We start from the raw sequence: 25706 nt of genomic DNA on the forward strand, positions 1-25706 counted from the left end.
TCAGGGAGGCCCCGCCCAGCAGCCACCTGCGACAGGTGGAGCGCGCGGCGCCGGGCGCTCGGCCATGGCCGCGGAGAGCGCCGGGCTGGGGCCGGGGCCGGGTCCGGGACCCGGGCCGGGATCCGAACCCGGGCCGCTGTGCCCCGCGCACGGCCAGGCTCTGAGCTGGTTCTGCTGCTCTGAGCGGCGGCTCGTGTGCGCCGCCTGCGCGGGGCTGGGCGGCCGCTGCCGGGGGCACCGCATCCGCCGGGCCGAGGAGCGCGCCGAGGAGCTGCGGGTGAGCGGGGTGGGCGCCGGAAGGCGGGGGCTCCGAGCGAGGGCGCCGGAAGGCGGGGGCTCCGAGCGAGGGCGCCTGGGGCGGGCGGACCTGGCAGCTGCTCCAGGAGCCCAGCTCGGCGGTGGCACTGGCTGTCGAACGAGGCGGTTAAGGGTGTGGCCTCTGGAGTCAGGCCGACCTGAGTTCGAATCCCACCGCCGTCCGTCCTCCTCCTAACTCTCTGGGCCTCAGTGTCCTCATCTGTAGTTTGGGGCTAATAATAGCGCGCATTGATTAGCGATGTCGTGCGGTACAAATAAGATAAAGGGCGAAATGCTGTTTTGCCTATCACATAGTGCCTGATCCAGCTGCCCTCTCCTCCTGCGTTGCTCAGTGGACGGACCGAGAGCCGGGCCTGGACTCGGGCAATAAAGGGCTCCGCTGCTCCAGCCACCCGGGACAGGGTGTGCCCAACTCCCGCCCCGGTGGAAGCTGACCTCTCATAAACCCGGCCCTTCCCCACTCCTCAGCCCCTCGGCTCGAGGCCCCTCCCCTCGTCCACCCTTCTGGCTTCCTGGTGAGGTGCTTTCTTTTCCCTTCAGGATTGGCCTTGACCGTGCTTCAAGCTGGTTTCACCGGGGGAACGGAGCCGGCGGGGAGGATCTCGGAGGTTCCTTTGGGAAGCCTTCCCCTAGGGTGTCTCCCCACCTCCACTTCAGCTTGGCTCGGGCCTGGGGCTGGTCACTTTCCTGTCACCACGCCTCCCTTGGGCTGCTGAGAGTGGAAGTCACCCTGGGGCTTCCTCCCTCCTTGCAACCTAGCTGTGGCCCCTGGGGGTCTCCTTGCAATTTGATTAAACGGCTTCATTCTCCCAACCTCTCCCCGGAGCTGTGCCCAGCTCTGAGGCCGGAGAGCTCTCTCTGGGGACCTCCCTACTCAGACTGGACTGCAGTAAACACACCTGACTGGGGGCTGGGGCCAGGAGAGATTCGGTTATCAGCAACACCTCAAAGCTCTTGGTTGGTCCTGTCACCACGATCCACAATAGTGCTAATGAAAATAAACTTGTATAATGTGATATAATAAACTTGCATAGTGGATAGAAACTTTGCAAGTCCCAAAGGACTTAAGGGTCCATCATCTCATCCAGACCAGCCTTTGAAGTGGTCCTACCTACATTTTACAGATGAGGAAACTGAGTTCCAGAACAGGGCAGTAACTCCTCCAAAGTTCCTGATGTTCAGGGGCTGGACTAGGCGAGTCATTGACCAGGGCAGAGGAAACCACATCTTTGCGTCAGTGGTTGGAGAGAGGAAGTGATGCTAATGGGAGCGAGAATTTAATGAAAACCTTAAAAAAAAAAAAAAAGTTTCCATCAGGTCTGAATCTGAGTGGTGGATGGGTGGAGGCTGGCACAGAGTGGCAGGCCTGCTGCTTGTTTTGGAACGCACTGTGCTCAGGGCACCTTAGGGTCCTGACGCCCTAAGCATATTCATCTCCCTTGCCTGGAGGGAAGGTTGTTTTGCCTTCTCTCTCTCCAGTTTTGAGTAGCTTTTGCCTTTTGCACACTCCTTTCCCTATCCCTCTAACTAGCAAAGAAATTTTGCCCCGGGGGAAGATTCTTACTGAACTGGGCAAAAACAGCACCAGTTCAGCAACTTCTCTCTTACCTCCTGCATTCCTGCCCTGTAGCTTTTCGGAAGCTAGTCTCAGTTCTCTGAGTCCTCTGATATATGGTGATCCTCCCACTCAACTCAATTCTGTAACTTTGTATTGGGTGAAGTGTAAGACTAATTCCTAACTGAGGGGGGGCGGGATTTACAAGGGCTTCCCAAAGGAGGTAGCTGAGTTGCCTTTTGGCAGATGGAACTGGGGCAAAGCTCTTAGGGAAATTGTGGAGGGGCTGCTGCTTGGAAGGGCTCCCGTAGTTACCTGGAGAAATAGAAAAGCAGGGGCCTGGCCATCCCTCCTTGGGCAAGTCACTTCTCTGTGGGCCTGAGCTTCTTTTCTCAAGCTCTCCCCTGCTTTCTTGGGCGATGCTCACAGCTTTGGGCGCTGTGAACTGCTGAACCTCTGTGGTCGAGGAAGTGGGTGTTCATTCATGCAGTTTATTCAGGGCCTTCTGAATAAGGCCCTTCTAGGTCTCTTCTAGGTAGTGGGACATAGAATAAGTTAAGTCATGGTGCTTATGTTCCAGTGGTGGGGGTAACAGGTACAAAGAAAGTAAACAAACACATAATATACAGTCAGAGAGTGATAAGTGCAAGGGAGAAAAATAAGCAAAGCAAGGGAATGGGGGAAGGATGGGAAGTGGTAGGCAGAGTGTGAAATCTTTGAAATGAAGGTTTTGGAGGTGGTATGGTTTTCAATAATGATGAGGTCTGGGACATGACCATGGGAGTGGACGGGGTACAGGAAAAACTCATTGGAATGGAGTGAATGGATCAACATGGATCAAGACGCCATGGGTGTCATTTGTGTTGTAGAACAAGATTGTGGACCAGTGTGAGCGACTGCAGTTACAGAGTGCCGGCATCACCAAGTATGTGGCCGAGGTCCTGCCGGGGAAGAATCAGAGAGCAGTGGTAGGTAATTCTTCCCCTTTCCCCTCTACTCTGGGCCCCCTCCTAGGATAAGACCCCAGTCTTAGGAGCTTGGACCAGTCTAGGGTCCCTTCCCACCTCACAGACTCATTGTGTTACTAGCAAAGCTGGATGGCCAGGAAGGATGGTTTCCCATATCTCTGAGCCTTGGTTTTACCATTTGGGCAGGGTGGACTATTGCCAGTGCCACACTGGGTGCAAAGCCTCTGCTAGAAAGTGACTTTCTAGGGGTAAGGGATCAGGGAGGGTAGCATACCATCTAATTATTTTGTGCTTAGCCCCCAAATTATAAAATAACCTAGGGGGCTGGCCCCGTGGCTTAGCAGTTAAGTGCGCACGCTCCGCTACTGGCGACCTGGGTTCGGATCCTGGGCGCGCACCGACGCACCGCTTCTCTGGCCATGCTGAGGCCGCGTCCCACATACAGCAATTAGAAGGATGTGCAACTGTGACACACACCTATCTACTGGGGCTTTGGGGAAAAAAAGGAGGAGGACTGGCAGTGGATGTTAGCTCAGAGCCAGTCTTCCTCAGAAAAAAGAAAAAAAAACAGGAGGATTAGCATGGATATTAGCTCAGGGCTGATCTTCCTCACAAAAATAAAATAAAATAACCTAGGGACTTGCACAGTGAGTATTTATGACAAGCTTATGCAGTAGACGGCAGTAACATCCATTTTTACAGATGGGGAAATGGGTCCCATAGAGGTTAACTGACTTGCCCAAGGTCCTACAGCCTCCTGCCAGAGTCAGGTCTATGACCTGGATCTTCTGACTCCCCAGCCAGTGCTCCTTCTGCTGTGCCCCACTGCTGATCCTTTATTCAGTTGATTCATTGCCACTGCTACATCCTCACTCTCAAGTATGCCCTTCAAGGGCAGGGGCTATAAGTTTCTTTCTCCGCACTCCCTCCCTCCTTCCTTCCCGCATAGTACATGTGAATGGACCGTTGGATTTAGTAACGTGCACGGCATTGAAGATCCTGACAAGAGGCGTTTTGTAGAGACGTGGGGTGAAAGCCTGATTTGAGTGGGTTTCAGAGAGGATAGGAGAAGAGCAATTTGGGACAGCTGACACAGGCAAAACTTGATGAGCTTTGCTGTAAAAGGGAGCTGAGAAATGGGATGATGGAGGGGGAGACATGGGATCAGGAGGGCTTTTTGTTTTATTTTTAGAATGGGAGAAATTACTCTGTGTGTATATACTGATGAGAATTGTCCAGTACAAAGGGGAAAATTAATGATGCAAGAGAAAGGGAAATTGGGCACAGCAAAGAGTGTGAGACCTAGTAAATGAGTGGAAGGGTTGGCCGTAATAAGAGCATGGGCAGTTCATCCACAGAAGCAGAGAAGGCAGCGTGTATGGGCATAGGTGCAGGTAGATGGGTAGGTGATGGGCAGAGCTTGTGAAGTTCCCTTCTGATTGCTTCTGTTTTCCATTATTTATCACCTTTGCTGTATGTTCTTAATGATGCCATTTGTCATTTTATAGATATGTTTTGTTCTCCATTAATCTGTTAATGTGGTAACATATTAAGAGTTTCTAATGCTAAATTATCCTTGAATTCCTGGGGAAAACCAAACCAACTTGATCATAGTGGTTTTTTTTTAACTTTTAATTTTGAGATAATGTAGATTCACATACAGTTGTAAGAAATAATCATATAGCAGTTCATCCATTTTCCCCCAATGGTAATATCTTGCCTAACAGTAGTACAGTTTCATAACCAGGAAATTGACATTGATACAACCCATCTTATTCAGATTTCACCGGTTTTACGTGCACTCATTTGTGTATCTAATTCTAGGCAATTTTATCAAGTGTATAGATTTGTGTGACTACCACCACAAGGAAGATACAGAACAATTTCGTCATAAGGATCTCTTGTGCTACCCTTCTATAGCCACGCCCCAGCCTCCTTCCCTTTGTATTATTGTTATACAAATTGTCTGGGTTTGGATTGCTAATCTTAGTTTAGGGTTTTTTAAAAAGGATTTTTAAAAAGGATTTATGCTCAGGAGTGAGATTAGCCTATGAATTTCATTTCTTGTATAATCCTTATCAGATTTTGGTATCGGGATTATATAAGCCTTATTCAGTGAGCTGGGAAACAGAACTCTATTTTCACTGGAGGAGTTTGTATAAGATTGGAATTATCTATGCCTTGAATGTTTGGTGACACCCCCTGTAAAACTGTCTGGGCTTGGCAGTATTTTTATTGGTAGATTTTTAACTGCTGATTCATTTCCCACCGTGATTATAGGATTATTCCTGTTCTTTCTTTTCTCTTTGGTTTTAGTAAATTTTTTTCTGGAAAAATGATCTATTTTGTCTATTTTTAAATTTAATGGTATAAAGTTGTTCTTAATCTTGATCAAAGTTGCCACAGGTTTGTCTATTTTGTTAGTCTTTTCAAAGAACCAGCTTTTAGTGTTTTGATCCTCTCTTTTGTATCTTTTATTTCATTATTATTTCCTCTTATCTTTATAATTTTTTCCTTTTTTAAATTTTTAAATTTTATTTATTTATTTTTTTGTGAGGAAGATCAGCCCTGAGCTAACATCTGTTGCCAATCCTCCTCTTTTTGCTGAGAAAGATTGGCCCTGGGCTAACATCTGTGCCCATCTTCCTCTATTTTATATGGGACGCCGCCACAGCATGGCTTGACAAGCAGTGCGTCGGTGCGCGCCTGGGATCCAAATCTGCGAACCCCCGGCCTCCCAAGCAGAGCACACGCACTTAACCGCTGCACCACCGGGCTGGCTCCCCTTTTTTCTTTCAGATATACTCTGTTGTTTTTTAACTTCCTGAGTTAAACACAGTTATTAATTTTAGTCTTCTTTCTCAAGGTGAACATTTAAACTATATATGGTATTGATAGAAGTACATTCCATAAATTTGATGTAGTATTTTCATTCAGTTGTAAGTATTTTTAAATTTCCACTATGATTTGTTCTTTCTTTCTTTTTTCTTTTTTTTGCTGAAGAAGATTCGCCCTGAACTAATATCTGTTGCCAATCTTCCTCTTTTTTTTTTTATATGTGAGCCACAACCACAACATGTCCACTGACAGACAAGTGGTGTAGGTCTGTGCCCAAGAACCTGGGCCACTGAAGCGGAGCATGCCGAACTTAACCACTTAGGCCACTGTGGCTGGCCCTATGATTTGTTCTTTTACTATGAATTATTAGAAATATATTTTTAAATCTCCAAATGTATGGTTTTACTTTTCAAGTTATTATCATTATTATTATTTTTGCTGAATGCTAACAACTGCATTGGTAGTATGTATGATATCAGTTGTTTGAAATTCGTTGAGACTTGCTTCATGCCCTAAAATATGGTCAATTTAGGTGAATGTTTCATATTCACTTAAAAAAATGTATTGAGTTCTATATATGTTTAGTAATTAAGCTTATTAATTGGTTCAAGTCTCTATACTTACTAGATTTTTATCTACCAGATTTATTGATTACTGGCAAAGGGCATTTACCTTTGCCCTTATGATATGATACACGTTCATATCATGCTGTAGAGTTGTCTATTCTGCCTCATAATTCTGTCAATTATTCTTTTTATATTTTGGTGCTATTTATTAAATGGGTGTAATTAGATTTGTTATATATTCTTGGTAAACCATTCCTTTATCACTTTATAATGACCTTTTATGCCCAGGAATTCTTTTTTTGCCTTAAAGTCTATTTTGTCCTTTATTCATTACTATAGCAGCAAATATTTTCCTGATATATTGTTTTCTTTCCTTTTACTTTCAACTTTTCCATGTTCTTATGTATTTATTAGGTGTGTCTTATAACTGGATTTTGTTTCCTTTTTAAAAAATACAATCTGATAATCTCTGCCTTTTAATGAGGGAGTTTAATCAACTTATCACTATTGTGATGGCTGATATATTGGATTTATAGCTATCATTTAAACTTTATGTTTTCTATATAGTCTGCTTTTTCTTCTCCTGCTTTCTTTTGTGTTAATCAACCCTTCTTCCCCCTTTTTCCCCATACCAATCTGAAAGTTAGATATTCTATTTATAGTTTATTTTTGGTACCCTTAAAATTTTAACATGAATACTTAACAATGTCTAAAATGAGTCACCCTGCATAATACAAGCACCATGAGCAAGCTTTAGCCCGATAACCCCCCTGGTCTTGCGTGTTGTTGTCTACTATTTTTGTTAAGGTACATCTTTTAATAAATTCCCCCATTCATAGGAAATATTCCATTTTTGATTAGAGATGTCTTTATTGTGCCCCCATTTTGGTATGATGGTTTAGATGAGTATAAAATTCTAAAGTAAATCACAAACCCCACGCCACGCAGTTGAATCCTCAGCTCTTGATTACCCTGCTTTTCAGTTTCCTTTCTACTTTTGGACTCCAGGGGATTTCCTTTATTAGCTGCCAGGGCAGCTACACTTTTAAAAGGATGTTTGGGCTATTCTTCCAGCATTTCTGTGTTTTGTTCTAGGAGGGTTTTTAGTTTATTCTGTCATATCTTTGGAAAGAGAAGTTTTCTTTTTTTCTCTGCTGTTCTTTTGTGGGAGTGACTCAAGAAATGTGTTGAAATTGACTGCAGTCTTCTAGTCAAGGATAGTGTGATGCCTCTTGGGTCAGGGTCTGTTCTTGATCCTGATCACACAGTACAAACATGGCTGCAGAGACCCAGCCCCGTGGGGAAGGCATCCAGGTGAGATAGAGAGAAGGGCAATAGCTAGTGTTGTTGAACACTTATGTGCTGGGCTTGGTTCTGTTTCCTTTAAATGTATTAACTCATTTAATCCTTACAAGAGCCTTGTCAGGTAGGTACTGTTATTATCCTCATTAGACAGATGGGAAAACTGAGGCATAGGGAGGATAAGGAACATGCGCACAGTTCCACAGATAGTGGTAAGTGGAACAGCTAAGATTTAAACCTGGGCACTGTCTCTACAGCCTAATTTCCTGACCCCTATGCTATTTTGCCTCAAGAGAACACTGAAGTTGGAGGCTGAATTCCTGGGCTCACTGGGCCATTCACTTAGCCACTGTCTCTTCCCCACTGGGCACATTATGGGATAATCATCCCCTGCACTGTACAAAGCAGGTCTTCAGGGAGAGGGCACAGGGAAAGCTGCAGGCTCTCTGAGACGTTCTGGCACGGAGACAGTTCTACTCTCACTTGTCTGGCAAGAGTGCAGGTGCTTCATGCAACAGACGCCTTTGGGAGAGACTGGTTAGCAGATGGCATTGGTGTAGGGGAATAGTGTTGGACTGAGAGTCAACAGAACTGGGTTCTAGTCCCAGCTCTGCCACTGACTTGGCATGTGAGCACTACCAAGAAATTTTTGACTAAGTTGGAAATAACTTTCCCATTCAGTCATTCAGTAAATGTTTGAGTACCTACTGTGTGCCATATACACACAGTTTGAGTACCTACTGTGCTTGTTGGTAGGAAACACATGTTAACTTCGTTGACTGAGAATTGATTTCAGGCCTCCTGTGTGACAGATAAGAATTCTACCATGGAATGGACAGATTTAGGAAGTAATGAGCTTTTTGTCCTCAGACATGGTCAAAATATCAACTAGACTGCTGTTGGTGTTTGTCCTGTTCATGGGGATGACTTTTTAGGCCTTTCTGCTCTGCAATTCTATGGTTTTCTGATCTTGGTCCCTTGGCCTTTGGATTCCCAACTGTGAAACAAGCAGGTGATTCTAGTTGATCTCTAAGCCCTTCCCAGCTCTTCCATTCTGTGATCCTGGCTCCATGAGATATGGCCTGGATGTCTGGATCTCAAACGTCTTTACCCTAAACCACATTTGGGAAATCTTAGAGCTGAGATGGCTTAAGGACTGTTACTCCCATTACTGTGCCTATGGCAGACATTGCTAATCAATCTCGGCACTCCTTCCGGCTGAGCCCAAACCCTCCTAACCTTGACTGGGGCTTTGCCAGACCCGACTCCTCGTTCGTTTTATCCCTTGACAGAGCACAGCCAGCGCAGCACGGGAACTGGTCATCCAGCGGCTAGGTCTGGTAAGGAGCCTGTGTGAGAGCGAGGAGCAGCGCTTGCTGGAGCAGGTGCATGGCGAAGAGGAGCGGGCCCACCAGAGCATCCTGACGCAGCGAGTGCACTGGGCCGATGCGCTGCAGAAGCTCGACACCATCCGCAGCAGCCTGGTGGACATGCTCACCCATCTGGATGACCTCCAGCTGATTGTAAGTCAGGCAAGGGTGAGGGTGTGACCAGTTGGCCCATCTCCTCAAAAGTTTGAAAACATCGAGAATGTTTATTGGTAGGAGGTAGGTGGAAATGATCATTTGGAGCAGGGATGAAGCAGGGGAATAAAATTATATAGATTTTTTTTTTGTACCTGATGACTACTGTTTCCATAGTGAGCAAATATTTATTGAGTGCCTACTGTGTGCTGAGCATTGTGTTATGGGGTGGAGTCATGGGGTGCAGCTGTCAGTGACTCACAGCCTTAGAGAGGAGATGAATACATAAACTGATAATGCGGATATGGAGGGATATGCCCAATGGTAGAGCACATCACCGGGAGCTAAGGGCCGCACAATCCGGGCCTGAGGTGAGTGGTAGTCAGGGAAGGCTTCCTGGATGAAGTGACTTAGAAGCTGATGCCTAAAAGATAAGAGTGGCAGCTATGTTAAAGGAAGTGGGGAGGTGGAGAGAGTTCAGAATCATGCAGCGAGAACACTGCACTCAGGGGAGCTGACATGGGGTCCAGTATGAAAACATAGAGCTCATCCTTAATCCTACCACCCGGAAATTACCATGATTAATATTTTGGCACATATCCTTTCAAAGTATTTTGCATAGATATGCAAATACCTGCAGTTTTAAGGGGATGGTGTGACATCTGAGTAAATATGCCAAGCAGAGAAGTGAGAATGTGGAACACCTGAGCCGTCCCACTGCAGTTCAAGTAGGGCAGTTTCCATGACCGCCCTAGATCGTGCATTCATTTAGTCACACAGCTTCCATGTAGAGAGCACATTGTGGCCCAGACACGGGGACAGTCACGATGGAAGATTCAGAAAGCGTCCCAGCCATCTAGGAGCTGACAGTCTTGATGGGGGTGTAATGCTGGGTACATATGTGAATGTCCTGAAGTGTTGTTGAGGGAGAGTCAGGATGCCATGGGGCACAAGGGACAAAGTGAGTGATTCTGAGTGTGGGATGAGGGAGGTATGTGAAGAAGAACCTAGAAAGCTTTGTTGGGTCTTAAAGAAGGAGTGGAATTTTTTTATTCTAGAGTCTGTGTGAGCCCTCCACCCTAGTTGAATATATTCAAGTCTTGACTGCCTGCTGGGTTTCTGGTGCCAAGCCTGACTCTGTTTTCTTTTCTCACAGCAGAAGGAGCAGGAGATTTTTGAGAGGTGAGTATGGCCCCATAATTTGCTTGGGCAGTCACCGAAACCATGGCCCTTAGGCCTCCACCTAGTCCGTTGCGTTCAGGCCTGCTGCTCCCAGGAGAAACCACAGGGCATGCAGCTGAGTGGCCTCCCTGGAGCCAGGCTCAGTGGACTGGGGGCTTCCTGACCCTAGCCTGGAGAACTGCTTTAGACCCATGTGGACGGGCAGTGAAAGACGTACTTATTAATCAGGGGCCCGCCACGGCTTTTCTTAAATGTTAGCCTATTAAAAAATGTACAGTCACCCTGTCGGAGGGTTTTACCACTTCATCTACAGAGGAGAGTGCTGAGACTCAAAGAGGGGAAGGGACTTGCCTGAGCCCCAGAGCTGGAACGTGGACCCACACTGACGCCTGTCCCAGTACTGCATTCTCTACCTCACTACCCCTTTCTCTGATGAAAGAATCTATGAAACTTAAGTCTGCATCACACTCAAAATTTGCATTTTAGTTATGCAATAATAAAGGAATTTCACCAGGCCCTACCTGGGTCTAGGATGGGTGCCAAGAGCCTGAGGAAGTGGCTAAGAGGATGTAATTTGCCAGGCAAAGAAATTAAATTGTTACACCTTCTGTGCAAGATTTCAGAGCTGAACTTGGGGAGCACAATCCGTTCTTCTTATTTATTTTTGTATTGAAGCTTCAATAGCAATACATGTGCATGAGAGGAAAAAAAAATTCCACCTATATAAAACCACTTAAAATTAAAAATGAGCGTCCATCATCCCTTCTGAATCTTGTTCCCTAGAGGTGATCAGTTTTAACAGTTAGAGGTGTGTCTTGTGGGGGCCGGCCCCGTGGCTTAGCCGTTAAGTGCTCGCGCTCTGCTACTGGCCGCCCGGTTTCGGATCCTAGGCGCGCACCGACGCACCACTGGTCTGGTCTTGCTGAGGCAGCATCCCACGTAGAGCAACTAGAAGGATGTGCAACTATGACATACAACTATCTACTGGGGCTTTGGGGATAAAAAGGGAAAAAAAAAAGGGAGGAGGATTGGCAATAGATGTTAGCTCAGGGCTGGTCTTCCTCAGCAAAAAAAAAAAAGATGTGTGTCTTATGGACTTACCTATATATAGTCATAGGAGAGTATGTGGGGGTTTTTTGCTTCTTTAAAAAAAAAAGTTGTTGGGTTTTTTTAATAATTTTATTTATTTATATTTTTCCCCCAAAGCCTCAGTAGATAGTTGTATGTCATAGATGCACATCCTTCTAGTTGCTGTACATGGGACGTGGCCTCAGCATGGCCGGAGAAGCGGTGCATTGGTGCGCGCCCAGCATCTGAACCCGGGCCGCCAGCAGCGGAGCGTGCACACTTAACCCCTAAGCCACGGGGCCGGCCCTAAAAAAAAAGATTTTAAACACAGATGGGAATTTTTTTTTTTTTTTTTTTTTGGTGAGGAAGGTTAGCCCTGAGCTAACATCTATTGCCAATCTTCCTCTTTTTGCTGAGGAAAATTGGCCCTGGGCTAACATCTATACCCATCTTCCTCTACTTTATATGTGGGACGCCGCCACAACATGGCTTGAGAAGCAGTGCATAGGTCCGTGCCTGGGATCTAAACCTGCGAACCTTGGGCCACTGAAGCGGAGCGTGAACTCAACCTGCCACCAAGCCGGCCCGCAGATAGGATCATTTTATACTTGCAGTTCTGTAAGTTATCAGGCCATCTTGGAATCTTTCCATGTCAGTACATTTAGATTTACCTCACTTTTTGGAAAGTCTGTGAAGTATTCCATAGTATGTACACACTCAAATTTAGTTTATTGTCTTGTTTTAATGTGTGCTTGGCTTGTTCCTCCTTTTTCCCTCTTATAATCTTTCCACATTTCTGCTAATCTTCTCTTTCTCCTTTATCTTTGTCTTCTTCCTCTAATACAGTCTGTCCTCAATATCAAGCTGATATGATTTTTGTAAAAATTTTGGATCTCTAATTTTTTCTTTGGAAATATTTCAAACTTATAGAAAAGTTGCAAAAATAGTATAATGAACTTCACCTAGAAATACTAATTGTTAACATTTTGCCACATTTGCTCTCCCTCTCACATTTTGTCTCTTTCTTCCTGTCTATGAAATGTATATATAGGGCCGGCCCCGTGGCTTAGCGGTTGGGTGCTTGCGCTCCGCTGCTGGCGACCCGGGTTCGATCCCGGGCGTGCACCAACGCGCCGCTTCTCCGGCCATGCTGGGGCCGCATCCCACATACAGCGGCTAGAAGGATGTGTAGCTATGACCTACAACTATCTGCTGGGGCTTTGGGGGAAAAAATAAATAAAAAAAAAAAAAAAAAAAAAAGAAATGTATATATAAAAAGCTTGTTTTTTCTGACCTAGTTGAGTGTAAGTTGCAGAAAGCATGACCTTTTATCCCTAAATACTTCAGCATGTATTTCCTAAGAACAAAGACATTCTCTTCCATAACCACAGTGTAATTATTAAATTCAGGAAATCTAATGTTGATATAATACTATGATATACAGTCCACGTTCAGATGTTGCCAATTGTGCTAAAAATGTTCTTAACAGTGTTTGCATTTTTTTCCCCTTGTCCATCTGGTCTCTTTTAATCTGGAATTGTTCCTTGGCTTTTTTTTTTTTACCTAAACACTTTTAAAGAGTCTAAGCCAGTTGTTTTATAGAACATCCCTCAATTTGGGTTTATCTGATGTTGCCTCATGATTAGATTCACGTTACTCATTTTTGGCAGGAATGCCTCCTAAGTGATGTGTCCTCAGTCTGTCCTTTCGGGGCGCATGATATCGCTTTGTCCCATTGTCAGGATTTTGATCACTTGGATAAAGTGGTGCCTACCAGGTTTCTTCATTATAATGTTACATCTTCCCTTTCGTAATTAATAAGCAATCCAAGGAGATACTTTCTGTGTAAATAGCCTGTTTACCTTCAGACTTTCATCCAATAGTTTTAGCATCCATTGATGCTAAGTGAATGAACCAACAAGCAAATAAATAAATGAATAATTCAGGCAGGAATAATGAATAATCTTGTCTGAATTATCCATTTATTTATTTGCTTATTTGTTCATTTAATTGTTTAGTATCAGTGTAGACTCATGGATTCTTATCAATGAATATCAATGAATTTTATTCAATGCATTATATTATTGCTACTGTTCTTTTTTTTTTTTTTGGTGAGGAAGAGTAGCCATGAGCTAACATCTGTTGCCAGTCCTCCTCTTTTTGCTGAGGAGGACTAGCCCTGGGCTAACATCTGTGCCCATCCTCCTCTACTTTATTTGTGGGATGCCTGCCTCAGCATGGCTTGATAGCGGTGCATCAGTCTGCACCCGGGATCTGAACCTGCAAACCCCGGGCCGCCGAAGCAGAGTGCACAAACTTAACCACTATGCCACTGGTGGGGCCCACTACTGTTCATTTTGATCTTCAAACTGTCCCAGATTTGGCCAGTAGGAGCCCCTTCAGGTGGAATCCTGTGTCCTTTTGACAGGTCCCCATCACTCTTTGAGCACTTTCTTGCTTTCTGGAACAATGAGATATCCAGGCTCAACTTGTTCTTTTCCTGCCTCAGCCCTGGAATCGGCTATTTCTCCAGGGAATCTTGGTTCTTTTAGTGGGGAATAGTATTTAAAAACTGAGATCTGGGCATTAGGTGTGTTCATTGCTACTGATGTGTCCTTGCTTCCAGGCCTCTCAGTGGACAGCGGACAGAGCTATGAAGTGAGTGTGTGCGAGTGTGTGTAACTTTTTTATTCATGAGTTTGTATCACAACTTTTTTTTTTTAATAGGAATCTGCTTTTTTTTTTCAAGACTTTTTAGATTGGCCCTGAGCTAACATCTGTTGCCAATCTTCCTCCTTTTTTTCTTTTTTCTCCCCAAATCCCCGGTAGATAGTTGTATGTCATAGTTGTATATCCTTCTAGTTGCTCTATGTGGGACACCGTCTCCCCGTAGCTTGATGAGCGATGCATAGGTCCACGCCCAGGATCCAAACCGGCGAACCCCAGGCCGCCGAAGAGGAGTGCATAAACTTAACTGCTACGCCACCAGGCCAGCCCCTGTATTACAACTTCTAATTCCAGTCAAACACCACAGGGTTTTTCCTTTGCCTTCCCCCATTCTATATTTGTATCTTTCTTCTTTCACAGTATGAACCCTAGCTCCCAACAACAGCAATATTCATTTGCTCAATCCCACAGTACAAGCAAAGTTGTTTGAGAATTGCTAAACCCATATTACTATTGACAGATCTACTAGTAGAGTTCAAGAGTTGTTTGTAGTTCTTTGTGCCTTTAGACTGAGGGTGTATACTCTCAAAGTACTGTGTTCAAAAGTTGTCAAGCCCCTGGGGCTGGCCCGGTGGCATAGTGGTTAAGTTTGTGTGCTCCGCTTCAGTAGCCTGGGGTTCACAGGTTCAGATCCGGGTGTGGACCTATACACTGCTCATCAAGCCATGCTGTGGTGGCGTCCCACACACAAAAAATAAAGGAAGATGGGCACAGATGTTAGCTCAGGGCTAATCTTCCTCAGCAAAAAGAGGAAGATTGGCAATGGATGTTAGCTCAGGGCCAATCTTCCTCACCAAAAAAAAAAAAATTGTCAAGCCCCTTCTAGCTGGGAACTCACTTGCCTGAGAAATGCCTTTGTCAGCTCCAGTGTTCTTTCCATGTCCACAGCAACAGACTGGGCATTCTGATCCCAGCCAGGGCCCTGCTGTGTCCGAGCCCCATTTCTCTCCCACTCCTTTGGGGTCACGAGTTTTCTGTACAATGAGGCAGCAGGACCAGCTGGTTCTCTAGACTCTAGTGTCTACAGTTGGCCTCAGGTTTGCCCTGGGGTGGCTTAGCACTGCCAACATCGGCTCCTCTTTCCTCCCCACCTGATGGCTGGGGCTCCTCCAGACCCAGCCTCAGTGCTTTGAGAAGATGGCAACAGACCCTCTCTTGTCCTGACCACAAAGAGCCTTTGTTACCAGCCTGCTCTCAGCTTTTCCAGGGCTCTGTTCACCTCGTTCCTCCCAAGCCAGGGCAGTCAGTGACAGTCTTGCACAGAGCTCGCATCCGCGAGGAGACATGCCCCCTCCTTTCTCCCCTCCTTATTTATGGGCAGAGCCGGGAGACAAGGGGAAGAGAGCGTGTGCTCTCAGAACCGCTGCCTGATCTCAACCATCTTCAGGATTACAGGCAGTGGGCGAGTTCTTTCTCAGAACTCAGTTTAAAGTCTGCAAAGCTCTGTGGGGAATCCTCACTTTAACCTACACCCCTTTGAGGTTTCACTTCAGGTCACAGGAAAAATGATGTTGGATGATGCCCGGACTCCAGCCTGGGTTTGTTCTGTTTTTGCATGGAAGCAGGACTTGAATCCAGCTCCCCTTTTTATTAGCCGTATGCCTTCTCTGCACCTCTGTTCTCTCCTGTCAAATGGCATAACGACCACCTCCCAGGTTATGGCAAAGATTACGTGAGATTCTGTATAGAAAACAGCAAGCCCACAGCCTGGCTGCTTAATCCATGGCGATTCTCCCCTCCTGGGCAACTTACGTTCCCCAATTCCAACTCCTCAACCAACCCCAGGCCCCCTGTTAGCTGAGGAGAGGTAGTTATTGGGAGCCAAGTGCTAAGACTGATTTACAGTTGGGGTGGTAACTGATGGTCCCTTGCTGTGTGATCCCTCAGGGGTGTTTGCATTTTAAGAGCAGAGGTTTTGGAGGGAGGCAAGATTTTCCTGAGCAGGATGTTGGAGTGGAAGATGCACAGGGTTTCAGGAGGCCCAGGTCCTAGTCCCAGCTCTGCTGCTAACTTACTGACAGACACTGGCGGGTTCCTTCCCCCGCAGAGCAGACCGACTCCAAGTTCTGATACTGGCACCAAGTATTTACCTCCCTGTAAATCATCTGTCTTGCTGAATTAAGGCTCCTGGGTGGGGGCACAAGAAGAATGCCCACCTTCCCTTTTGGCTCAAGCCCCCTTTAGGGGCTCTTATGTGGGGTCTGACTGCCAATCTTGTTGTCACTCTTGTTGGAAGATTTTGTATCTCTCCTCCTCCCATCACCCTGTATTGATCCAGATACATTTCCAGAACCTTCCTGAATCTGTCTTTTTTCCTGCACAAGGACCGAGGAAGCGGAGGGCATTTTGGATCCCCAGGAGTCAGAGAAGCTCAACTTTAATGAGAAGTGCACTCTGAGCCCACTACTGACTCAACTCTGGGCGACAGCGGCTCTCGGGTCCCTCTCAGGTGAGGAGCTGCTGGAGCCCAGCACCAGTTGGAGCAACTGGGCGTCTGTCTGTCTGTCTGGGGTTTGCTGCTGGGTCAAACTGGGCACTGGTGCATCTCGGAGGGTGGCTTTAGCAAGCAGTGGTGCTGAATGCAGGCCTGTCAGTTGAGCCAGGGTTCTGGACAGGCCTGGGGCAGCTGGGCAGGTCCTTCCCATTTCAAGACCAACCTGCTCTGTGGTTGGGTCTCGGATAAATCTTGTTCCTGTAAGTCATGTCCTCATGTGCTGCCCTAGTAGGACAGCTCAGTATGATTTCTTGGAAACCTTTAAGAAGGTATAATTCTCTTTAAGAAGATATAATTGATGGCCAGCTGGAGAGCATCTGGAGCGAGAAATGAGGGGCCTGGATTTGCCTCACTTATTCACTTAACATTGACTCAGATCGACTGTGGGCCTGGCCTTGTGCTGCATGCTGGGCCGCAGAGGTGAATGTCACATGGAATTTCCACTTAGTGCAGGGGTTCCCAAAGTAGGCTTCCCCCCAGCTGGATGGAAGCTTCCATACTCCCAGGTGTGGCCTTTTCACAATTCACAGAAACGTTAGGTTTTTTGTTTTTTGTTTTTTTGTGTGTGAGATCAGCCCTGTGCTAACATCTGCCAATCCTCCTCTTTTTTCTGAGGAAGACTGGCCCTGGGTCTAACATCCATGCCCATCTTCCTCTACTTTATATGGGACGCCGCCACAGCATGGCTTGACAAGTGTGTCAGTGTGCGCCCGGGATCCGAACCCAGGCCGCCAGCAGGGGAGCACACACACTTAACCGCTTGCGCCACTGGGCCAGCCCCAACGTTAGGTTAATGGGCTGAATTTTTCTGTTTTAACCCTGCCCCACTGCATGTCATCCTTACAATTCTGGTACAAGCTACAGCGTGTCTGCTGAGATTCTGGTATCAGTGTCTGATTCACAAGTGGTTGGAAACTGCATTATCTGATGCTTCCTAACCTCGAGGGGCCACGTCCCTAGGACAAGTCTGATCTTGAGGCTGCAGATATGTCCCACCAGAATGCAGTATGATCAGTGCCAGATCTAGGAACAAACACTGGCCCTGCCACCAACTGTGTGTGTTACCTTGGGCAACTCACTTCTCCTCTCTGGGCCTTATTTCTGTCAGAGGTTACAGATGAGGGGCCTGGACTAATAATAACTGTTATCATGGCCACAATTTATTGAGCACTTATTATAAGCTAGGCACGTGACATGTATCATCTCATTTGATCCTCATGACCACCCTGTGATAAGTCCTATTTTGATCCCCATTTTACAGATGAGGAGATTGAGGCTCAGAGTAAATGGCTTATCTGAGGTCACCCTGCCAGTGAGGGATGTGGTGAGGAAGCCCTTTGCTACTGGTAGGACCAGGTTAGGGGTGAGGGTGGGCCTGGGGCAACTGAGGATTCTTTCTGGCAGGCACAGAGGACGTGCGTATTGACGAGAGGACTGTCAGCCCGTTGCTGCAACTGTCGGACGATCGAAGGACCTTGAGTTTCAACGCCAAGAAGTCCAAGGCCTGTGCAGATGGCCTGGAACGCTTCGACCACTGGCCCAACGCCCTGGCCACCACCTCCTTCCAGGCTGGGCTGCATGCTTGGATGGTGAACGTCCAGAACAGCTGTGCCTACAAGGTGGGCGTAGCTTTAGGCCAGCTGCCTCGAAAGGGTTCTGGCAGTAACTCTCGTCTGGGCCACAATGCCTTCTCCTGGGTCTTCTCCCGCTATGACCAAGAGTTCTGTTTCTCGCACGACGGGCAGCATGAGCCACTGAGGCTGCTGCGTTGTCCGGCCCAGCTGGGCATCCTGCTGGACTTGCAGGCACAGGAGCTGCTCTTCTACGAGCCAGCCTCGGGCACGGTGCTCCACACCCACCGCGCGGCCTTCCCTGGGCCCCTCTTCCCAGTCTTCGCAGTGGCCGACCAGACCATTTCCATCGTCCACTGACCTCTGGCCACGGGGAGGCCACGTCTACCTCCCCACCTCCCTTCCAGGCCACATGTCTACCTAGTGTCCTTTTCCCAAATGTTGCCTATGCCCGATGGGCAGCTTTGGGAGGAGTGGGGGTGTTTCAGAGCTGGGTGCAGCCCTTAAATGCTGGGTATCTATGGGGAACCTGCTGCTTCCCGGGCCTTCATCTCCCAAACCCACCAGGCATCTGCTCCTCTGAGGGTGTCTTGTCCACCACCTCATCTCTAGCGTCCAGCATGGTGCCTGGTGCATAGTGAGTGTGCAATAAATATCCAGCAAGTGAGAGGATGGATGCATGGATGCATGGATACATAGGTTGATGGATGGACAGGTGACTAGGTGCCTGTGGTAGACTCTTCTGGAGAAACACTGCCTTTCAGCCCCCTGCCCCCCAGCTTTGAGCATGTAGAAACGAGGCTCTGGCAGAACAGCCTGTGGCTGCAGCTCTTTCATCCTCTTAATTCAGTGCTTCTCAATCCTTTTCATGACAAAGCACAAGGAGAAAAGAATATTTTTCTAGCACACAAGGACAATCTGGAAGGGATTCAGAACTCCTGCCAGGCTGCTCCTGGCCAGAGGACTCTGGCCTGGGGGGCTGTGTTCTTCCCCCAGTTTCTGCCTGGCCACTCGGAAGACCAAGGAGGTCCTATCTCCAGGTAACCTGACTGCAACACACCCACTGGCAGCTCGGCCTCCGACTTGGCAGCTGAGCTGCAGCCGGTGCCCATGCGACAACAGGGACAAATGTTTCTCCTGACTGCTGCTGACAAGTGTCCCCACCTACTGGCCCCCTCTGATATGTGGAGACCTGGGGCGAGGGCTTCAAGCAAGCAAGAGCTGAGGGAGTAAGAGGGCCAGCCTTAGAGAACATGTATGTACATTATTAAAGGTTTTAAAAGATTGAACAGTTTCTTCCATATCCTTTGTTGGTAATTGGGCAAATCCCCCAAGTGCCAGCTCAGATCTTAGACGTGCATTTGCTGGGAAACTGATGTCTTCCTCACTCTTCTCCACAGTCCCAGAAATAAGTGGGTGGCAGCTCAGCATCCATAGCCGAAGGAGCCTGGAGACAGCGTTCTGTGCCCTGCCTTGTTGGGACCAAGGGCAGGTCCCTTCCTGTTGTCTAAGGAGGTCACACTAGAACAGTGGTCCTCATATTTTTATTTCATCTGGGAACACAGTTCAAAGGCAACCTTCCCTACAACTTCAGGCTCCTGGGCCCAAAGAGGGGGCCTAGAGCCCTCCTCACTCTTAAGTTTGCTCATTAATTTACTTGAATCCCTAGGTGAATCAAATCCAGTCTACAGACCTATTGGCAACTGTTTTGGTTGAGATGATTTCTGAGGCCCTTGCAGCTCAGCTCTGAGACCACAGCTCATGACCCGTATCCTCATTGCCTGACACTTGGGAATCAATCTTCGGTTGCCTGGCCTTGGCACCAAGCCCAAGGCAGACAGACCCAGAAGAGTCTGAGAAGAGCTCCCCTGCCCTTACCTGGGTGCAGCCTCTGCCTAAACACCTGGGTCAAAGCCAAGCTCTTGTATTTGGCACCTGAAGGCCCCATGCCGTGCTCCTCAAACCACCAGTCTAACTAACTCCCCCAGCAGCCTTCAGTCCTCGGCTCATGTACCTGCTGCCAGGAATGCCCCTTATCCCTCTGCTCATCTAAATGCCACTCCCCAGCTCAGGGTCCACACCAGAGCCCTCCCTGTCTGTTGGCACCACAGCATACACTGTATGTGCCTGCCAATGTGCTTCCCACCTGTGGTTTTATGGCAAGGCAAGAGGTGTCCAGTCAACACCAAGTAGAGAGGTGGTTACAGCAGGGAGAGGCAGGAAGACATGGAATTTTAAAAACCAGCCTACTACTTCAATCTCAGTGACTCCCCCTATGGTCCCTACACCCCGGCCACTTAGAGCTCCAGCCTGTTCCCTGTCCTTTCCTGCTCCCACGCTAACCCCTATGACTGGGGTGCCTGTCAAGACTGACATCCTTTAGGATACCTTCCCTGTTCTCCCAGGATCTCCACTGTGCATCTTGTGACATGGACCCCTTCCTTCTTGCAACCCAGCGGTCACCCCAATGGGCTTTGGAGTCAGACACGCCTAAACTGGCACCCTGGCTCCCTCATGTACTAGCTGTGACCTCAGGCGGGCCACTTAACGTCTGACTCCCTTTCCTCATTTGTACAGTGCAGGTCACACTATCTAGGCCCACTAAGTAGCTTGAGGGTTATATATGCATAGAAAAGCCTTAGCAGAGTACCTAACACACAGCAGACATAAATCAAGTTTCTGCTCAGGGCTGTAATTACGTGTTCCTTGTCTACAATCTCTTTATATGGTCCTTGAGGATATGTCCCTACACAGCTTAGGATGCTGATTCCCAAAGTAAGCTCCTCTGACCTCAGGCTTCCAGGAGACGAGTGTAGAGGCTTCAGGGCCTGACTGAGGGGCTCTAGAACCTCTGCTTCAACGCTAGCAGTTTCTCGTTTATTCCTGTTTTGCATGTTGGGGTTCCATGTAAGATCTTCCATGACAAAAGGGTCCTGCTGCTAAGACAAAGTTTGCAAGAGCCTGGTTTTGAAGCTAGTTGGGCCTTCACTGAGTCCTGTCGGAGGTGAGGCGGAAGAGGAACACAGCTGTGATGAATGAACCAATTAGGTGATCAGGAGCTGGTTGGGACAGGGCTGAAAGCCCCACTCACTGCTTTATAGTCAGAATGTGTTACGGAGGCTCCAGGGAGAAGGGCAAGGCCAGATCTCAGGAAGGAAGAGGCTCCCCGTCTCCAGTGTGTGTTGGGTGTAGCCACTTCCCTCCCCAGACTCAAAGCCCTGGAAGGGAGCCCTCCAGGCGGACAAGGGCCGGCAGCAGGTGGGACAGTGAGGGGAGGATGTGTTCTTGGGGTACAGAATCCATGATCGCAGGGTCCAAAGGCCCCGGGCCAGCCACCAGGAAGCTGTGCATGCCTACAGCTCGTGCCCCCTTGTAATCACAGTGGTAACTGTCCCCAATATGGGCTGCTATGGCCGGTTCCACCTGAGCAAGCCGCAAGGCCTCGTGGAAAATTCGGGAGTCCGGCTTGGGCCAGCCAGCAGCCTCAGAGGTCAGCACAAAGTCGAAGTGTTCCCGCAGGCCAAGACCCACCAGGATGTCCTCTAGTCGCCGATCAAAGTTGGAGACCACTGCCAGCCTCAGACCTCGTTTCCGGCACCCCCTCAGGGTGGACTCAGCCCCCTCCAACACCTGCCAGTTGCAGGGGCTGCTGAAGTCCTTGTATAGCTGGTCAGCGATGGGGGCCATAGCCTGGGCATCCCGAACACCTGCTAGGTGGAAGGTCTGCAGGACCACATCCAGCCACCAACGGCGGGAGGTGAGGCCGTGGCTCAGGCCATAGTTGGGGAAGCTGTGGCTCTGAGCCCTGTATGCCTGCCCAAAGGCTTTACCCAGGGCCGCGGCCTCTACCTCCAGCCCATGGGCCCGGGCTGTGGTGGCATATTCCTCCCCCACCGGGCGGCGGAGGCTGAGCAGTGTGTCCTTCACGTCCCACGTCAGCAGTCGTATCTGTAGCCGGTGAGCCATGGGTCTGCAGGAGGGGGCCAAGTCCACCCCACGTCTGTCTCAGGTCCCAGGTGTTGAAGGAAAACTGAGCTGGACAAGACCACCCCTCCACAACCAAAAGGTCTGCTCTTTCTAGGCCTCCTGGGTCAGATTTGCTGGCACTTGGGTAACGTCTTCACAGCAGACAGTCCTGGAATGAGACAGCAGGTGAGGTGGAAGGTCAGGCCTTGGAGTCAGAGACCGAGTGGGTTAAAATGCTGGTGCTGCCCACTCTCTGTGTGACCCTAGGAATGTCACTCTCTCATTGTGTCCCTGTCTCACGTAAGAGGAGCACAATGACCCAACCTTACAAGATGGCTCGACTAAATGAGATCACCCGTTCATTCCACAACAAATTTCTGAGCATCTATTATGTGCTAGGTGCTAGGGAACAGGGCAGATTTCCAGCTCTTGTGGCATTTACAGGCATTAAAGAATAGTGGGTACAGATATGAGACAGAGAACTATACAAACACTAAGCATGAGGAAAGCAGCATGTACCATGAGGATATAAATCCAGGGACCCCCATCTAGTCTTTGTCGTCAGGGAACTTGCTAAGCAAGTGGAGTTTCATTGGAGATCTGAAGAATGACTATGTGGGGAACGGAGGTGGGTAAGTGTTCCTTGCACTGAAAACAGCCAGTGCAAAGGACCTGCGGCAGGGCAAGGAGTCTGGTGCTTTGGGTAGACAGGGGCTGCTCAGGTGGGGCCTTATAGGTCAAGGAAAGGAAACAATAATTATGATTGCTATTACTATCGTTAACAATGCCAAAGACAGAGAGTCCTTGCAAACCATCTGACCATTTTAAACCTCTGACTGTCTATGAAGGAAGACTGAAACCAGAGAGGGGCTGATATTCACCTAAGATGAGTCAGCGGCACAGCTAGGACTAAAACCCAAACTTTCACACTCTCTGGCCAGTACTCCCTTCCACTGCATCATGCTCAGATATACTTGGATTTAAAAAAAATCTGATTTGGTGTACCTGTGCAGCACAGGGAAAAAGGCAGGACAGAGCAGCCTGGTCCTACGTATCTCCAAGCCTCTCTGAGCCCTAGCTTCATCTTTACTGGAGGTAATAACGTCTGCCTGGGTGAAGAGCCAACGAAAGGATTACTCACCCAATGCACAGCAAATTCCTCAGCCTGTTTGTCCACGTGCTGGGAGCAGCTTCTTTCCCCAGAGTTGATTCCAGACAACCCCAGGCTTCCAGACGAAACCTGAGGGGCCAGAGTTCAGAGTGCAGCCAAGTTGTTGCCGAGGGACGGACTTGGCTGGCGAATGTGGGGTCAAGCCTTACAGGAAGTTCGTCAAAGAAATAAATTTAAGTCTGTCGGGACCTTAGAGAGACCCATCCAAAGACCACCTCACTCTGCAGGTGGGTAAATGGAGGCCCAGAGAGGAGCGGAACTCACCCAAAGTCACGCAGGGAATCACTGGCACAGGTAAGACTAGAACTAAGGGCTCTCGCTCCCGACCCACAGCGTTTTCCATTTCTGGAAGCCAGAGGTGGGGATCTGGGCTGCAGGCCTGAATTGGTCACCCTGCCTCCCCACCTCCAGGGCTCAGTGGCGGCAATGTCCGGCTACCTTGCCCTCAGAGCCGCCATATGCCGCCGTAACCTGAGGCGGGAGGGCCCGGAGTCCGCGCTCCGACGGCTCGGCGCCGTCCCCAGGGCCCAGGACCCACCTGCCTCGCAGGGAAGCTGGTCAGGCGGGAAGCTGCAGCCGCACGCCGGCTCGGGAGAGCCGCGCAGACGCCCGGCCGTCCCGCGGAGCCACAGAACCGCCAAGCACTCCTCGCAGCCGCTGCTCTCCAACTCCCAACCCTCGGCTCTCCGCCACCTCGGCTTCTCCTCCTGCCCCTCCGCCTCGTCTCGCCCCCGCTGCTCCTCCCCGGCCCCTCCGCCCCCGCCCCCGCCCCCGCTGCTCCTCCCCGGCCCCTCCGCCTCGCCCCGCCCCCGCTGCTCCTCCCCGGCCCCTCCGCCCCCGCCCCCCGCCCCCGCTCCCGCTGCTCCTCCCCGGCCCTTCCGCTTCGCCCCGCCCCCGCTGCTCCTCCCCGGCCCTTCCGCTTCGCCCCGCCCCCGCTGCTCCTCCCCGGCCTTTCCGCTTCGCCCCGCCCCCGCTGCTCCTCCCCCGCATCTCCGCCTCGCCCCGCCCCCCTCGCTGCTCCTCCCTGGCCTCTCCGCCCCCGCCCCCGCCCCCGCCCCTCCCTCCACCCGGCGCCCTCAGTCACGCGCCCTCACGGCGATCCTCCGCGTCCTTTCCATCACCCTCTCCGCCCCTTCGTGAGACCGCACACCCTCCCAGTTCCCCTTCCGCGCCCTTCTGCCCCCCACTCTGCGTCTCGCCGTCGCCTGGCACTCTCTCTTACCTGTGTGCCCCCGTCCCCCCATGCCTTGGCAGTACCCTTCCTTTACCTCCCTTTCTGCGCTCTCTCCGTTCCTCTCTCTCTCTCTCCTCCAGGCCCCTCCGCTTCACTTGGATCCGGACACCCCTGGGAGGTGCCCAAGCAGACTTGGGAAGAGGGAGATTTAGGTCCCGGCTTGTCGTGCTGAGTGGTGTGTGGACTTGGGCAAGGCGCTGCCCCTCTCTGGTCTGAGTCCCCCAATCGGTACCAGAAGGGAATTGCCTTCAGTTGGAAACTCGTCTAACCTAAGACAATTTGCTGAGGGTAGAGTCCCCTGCAGTAACCTAGCTGCATTTGTTTTTCTTTTGATAAAAAAAAAAGCAATCAAGCTTGTCTCAAAAGGATTTAAAAATACAAAGTGTACAAAGTAAAAAGCGAAAGGCCAGCCTCATTCACTACCTACCTATTGAGCATCTGTCTGCTCTGTCTCTGAACTGTCCTTCACTGAGGATACGGTAGGAAACAAGAGGGGCTTCCTGCCTTCATGGAACGTGGGAGGGCCAGACAAAAATCAAGGAAATAAACAAGATTTCAGATAGTGATAAGTGCTGGAGGCAATAAAACAAAATGGTCCCATGAACAGTGACAGGGGCCTCTGAATGAGATGGTTAGGGGAGGAGCAAAGATCTGAATGGCAGCCGGGTGAATATTACGAGACAAGCGCTCCAGGTGAGGAACTAGCAAGTGGGAAGGTCCGGGGCCCCAGCCTGCTTACTGAGCAAGGGCAGTGGCCGTGGGCCGGAGAGGAAGGGAGGGCCTCCCAACCCACCTCCCTCCCCAGGGGTTGCTGCCGCTTTGGTTACTGTGCTTTCAGACATTTTTCTAGGCGCACCCAAACACGCATATAATTTTCTCTTCCTCCCCTCCACCCCTCTTTTTTTCAAACAAAACTTCCTCCCATATTCCAAGGCTGCTCTGTTCACTTCATTCCGAATCGCCTCAGTGGCCCTGGGCTCCAGCCTGAGAGAGAGTACAAAGTGCAGAGTCACAGTCCTTGGGCCTGCAAGGGACAGCCTGGCTCCAGGGACTCGTCAGCAAAACTCATTATATGTCACAAGCATGATTCCTCGAAGTGGGAGTAAACAGGGCGATTGTGAGGCCAGAGGTCCACTTGCATTTCACAGAATCCAAGAGTGTCTGAGATTGTCCACTTTGCAGGGTCACCTACACCCAATCCCTTAGGTTCTGGTCCCAGCTCT

At 49.3% G+C, this 25706-nt stretch overlaps 2 protein-coding genes across 4 annotated transcripts; one reads left to right on the top strand and one right to left on the bottom strand.

Annotated features, from left to right (window-relative positions):
- Window positions 1–64: 64 nt before the first annotated feature.
- Window positions 65–19398, top strand: BSPRY (B-box and SPRY domain containing). Of its 2 annotated transcripts, none has more exons than XM_058523822.1 (6): window positions 65–277; window positions 2743–2841; window positions 8840–9070; window positions 10227–10252; window positions 16372–16496; window positions 17946–19398. In XM_058523822.1, the coding sequence occupies exons 1-6, from the start codon at window positions 65–67 to the stop codon at window positions 18470–18472; spliced, it is 1221 nt and encodes a 406-aa protein (XP_058379805.1). In that variant the 3' UTR covers window positions 18473–19398. The 2 variants fall into 2 exon arrangements, with proteins under 2 accessions (XP_058379805.1, XP_058379806.1); XM_058523823.1 differs by having other exon boundaries at window positions 10230–10252.
- On the bottom strand, window positions 19359–23949 carry HDHD3 (haloacid dehalogenase like hydrolase domain containing 3). Of its 2 annotated transcripts, none has more exons than XM_058523825.1 (3): window positions 23788–23949; window positions 23220–23318; window positions 19359–22247 (listed from the first exon to the last, which is right to left on the bottom strand). In XM_058523825.1, the coding sequence occupies exon 3, from the start codon at window positions 22076–22078 to the stop codon at window positions 21323–21325; it is 756 nt and encodes a 251-aa protein (XP_058379808.1). In that variant the 5' UTR covers window positions 22079–22247; window positions 23220–23318; window positions 23788–23949; the 3' UTR covers window positions 19359–21322. The 2 variants fall into 2 exon arrangements, with proteins under 2 accessions (XP_058379808.1, XP_058379807.1); XM_058523824.1 differs by having other exon boundaries at window positions 23220–23393.
- Between the last annotated feature and the right edge of the window lie 1757 nt (window positions 23950–25706).

This window comes from Diceros bicornis, chromosome 28 (assembly GCF_020826845.1).
Source record: "Diceros bicornis minor isolate mBicDic1 chromosome 28, mDicBic1.mat.cur, whole genome shotgun sequence".
Taxonomy (NCBI): domain Eukaryota; kingdom Metazoa; phylum Chordata; class Mammalia; order Perissodactyla; family Rhinocerotidae; genus Diceros; species Diceros bicornis.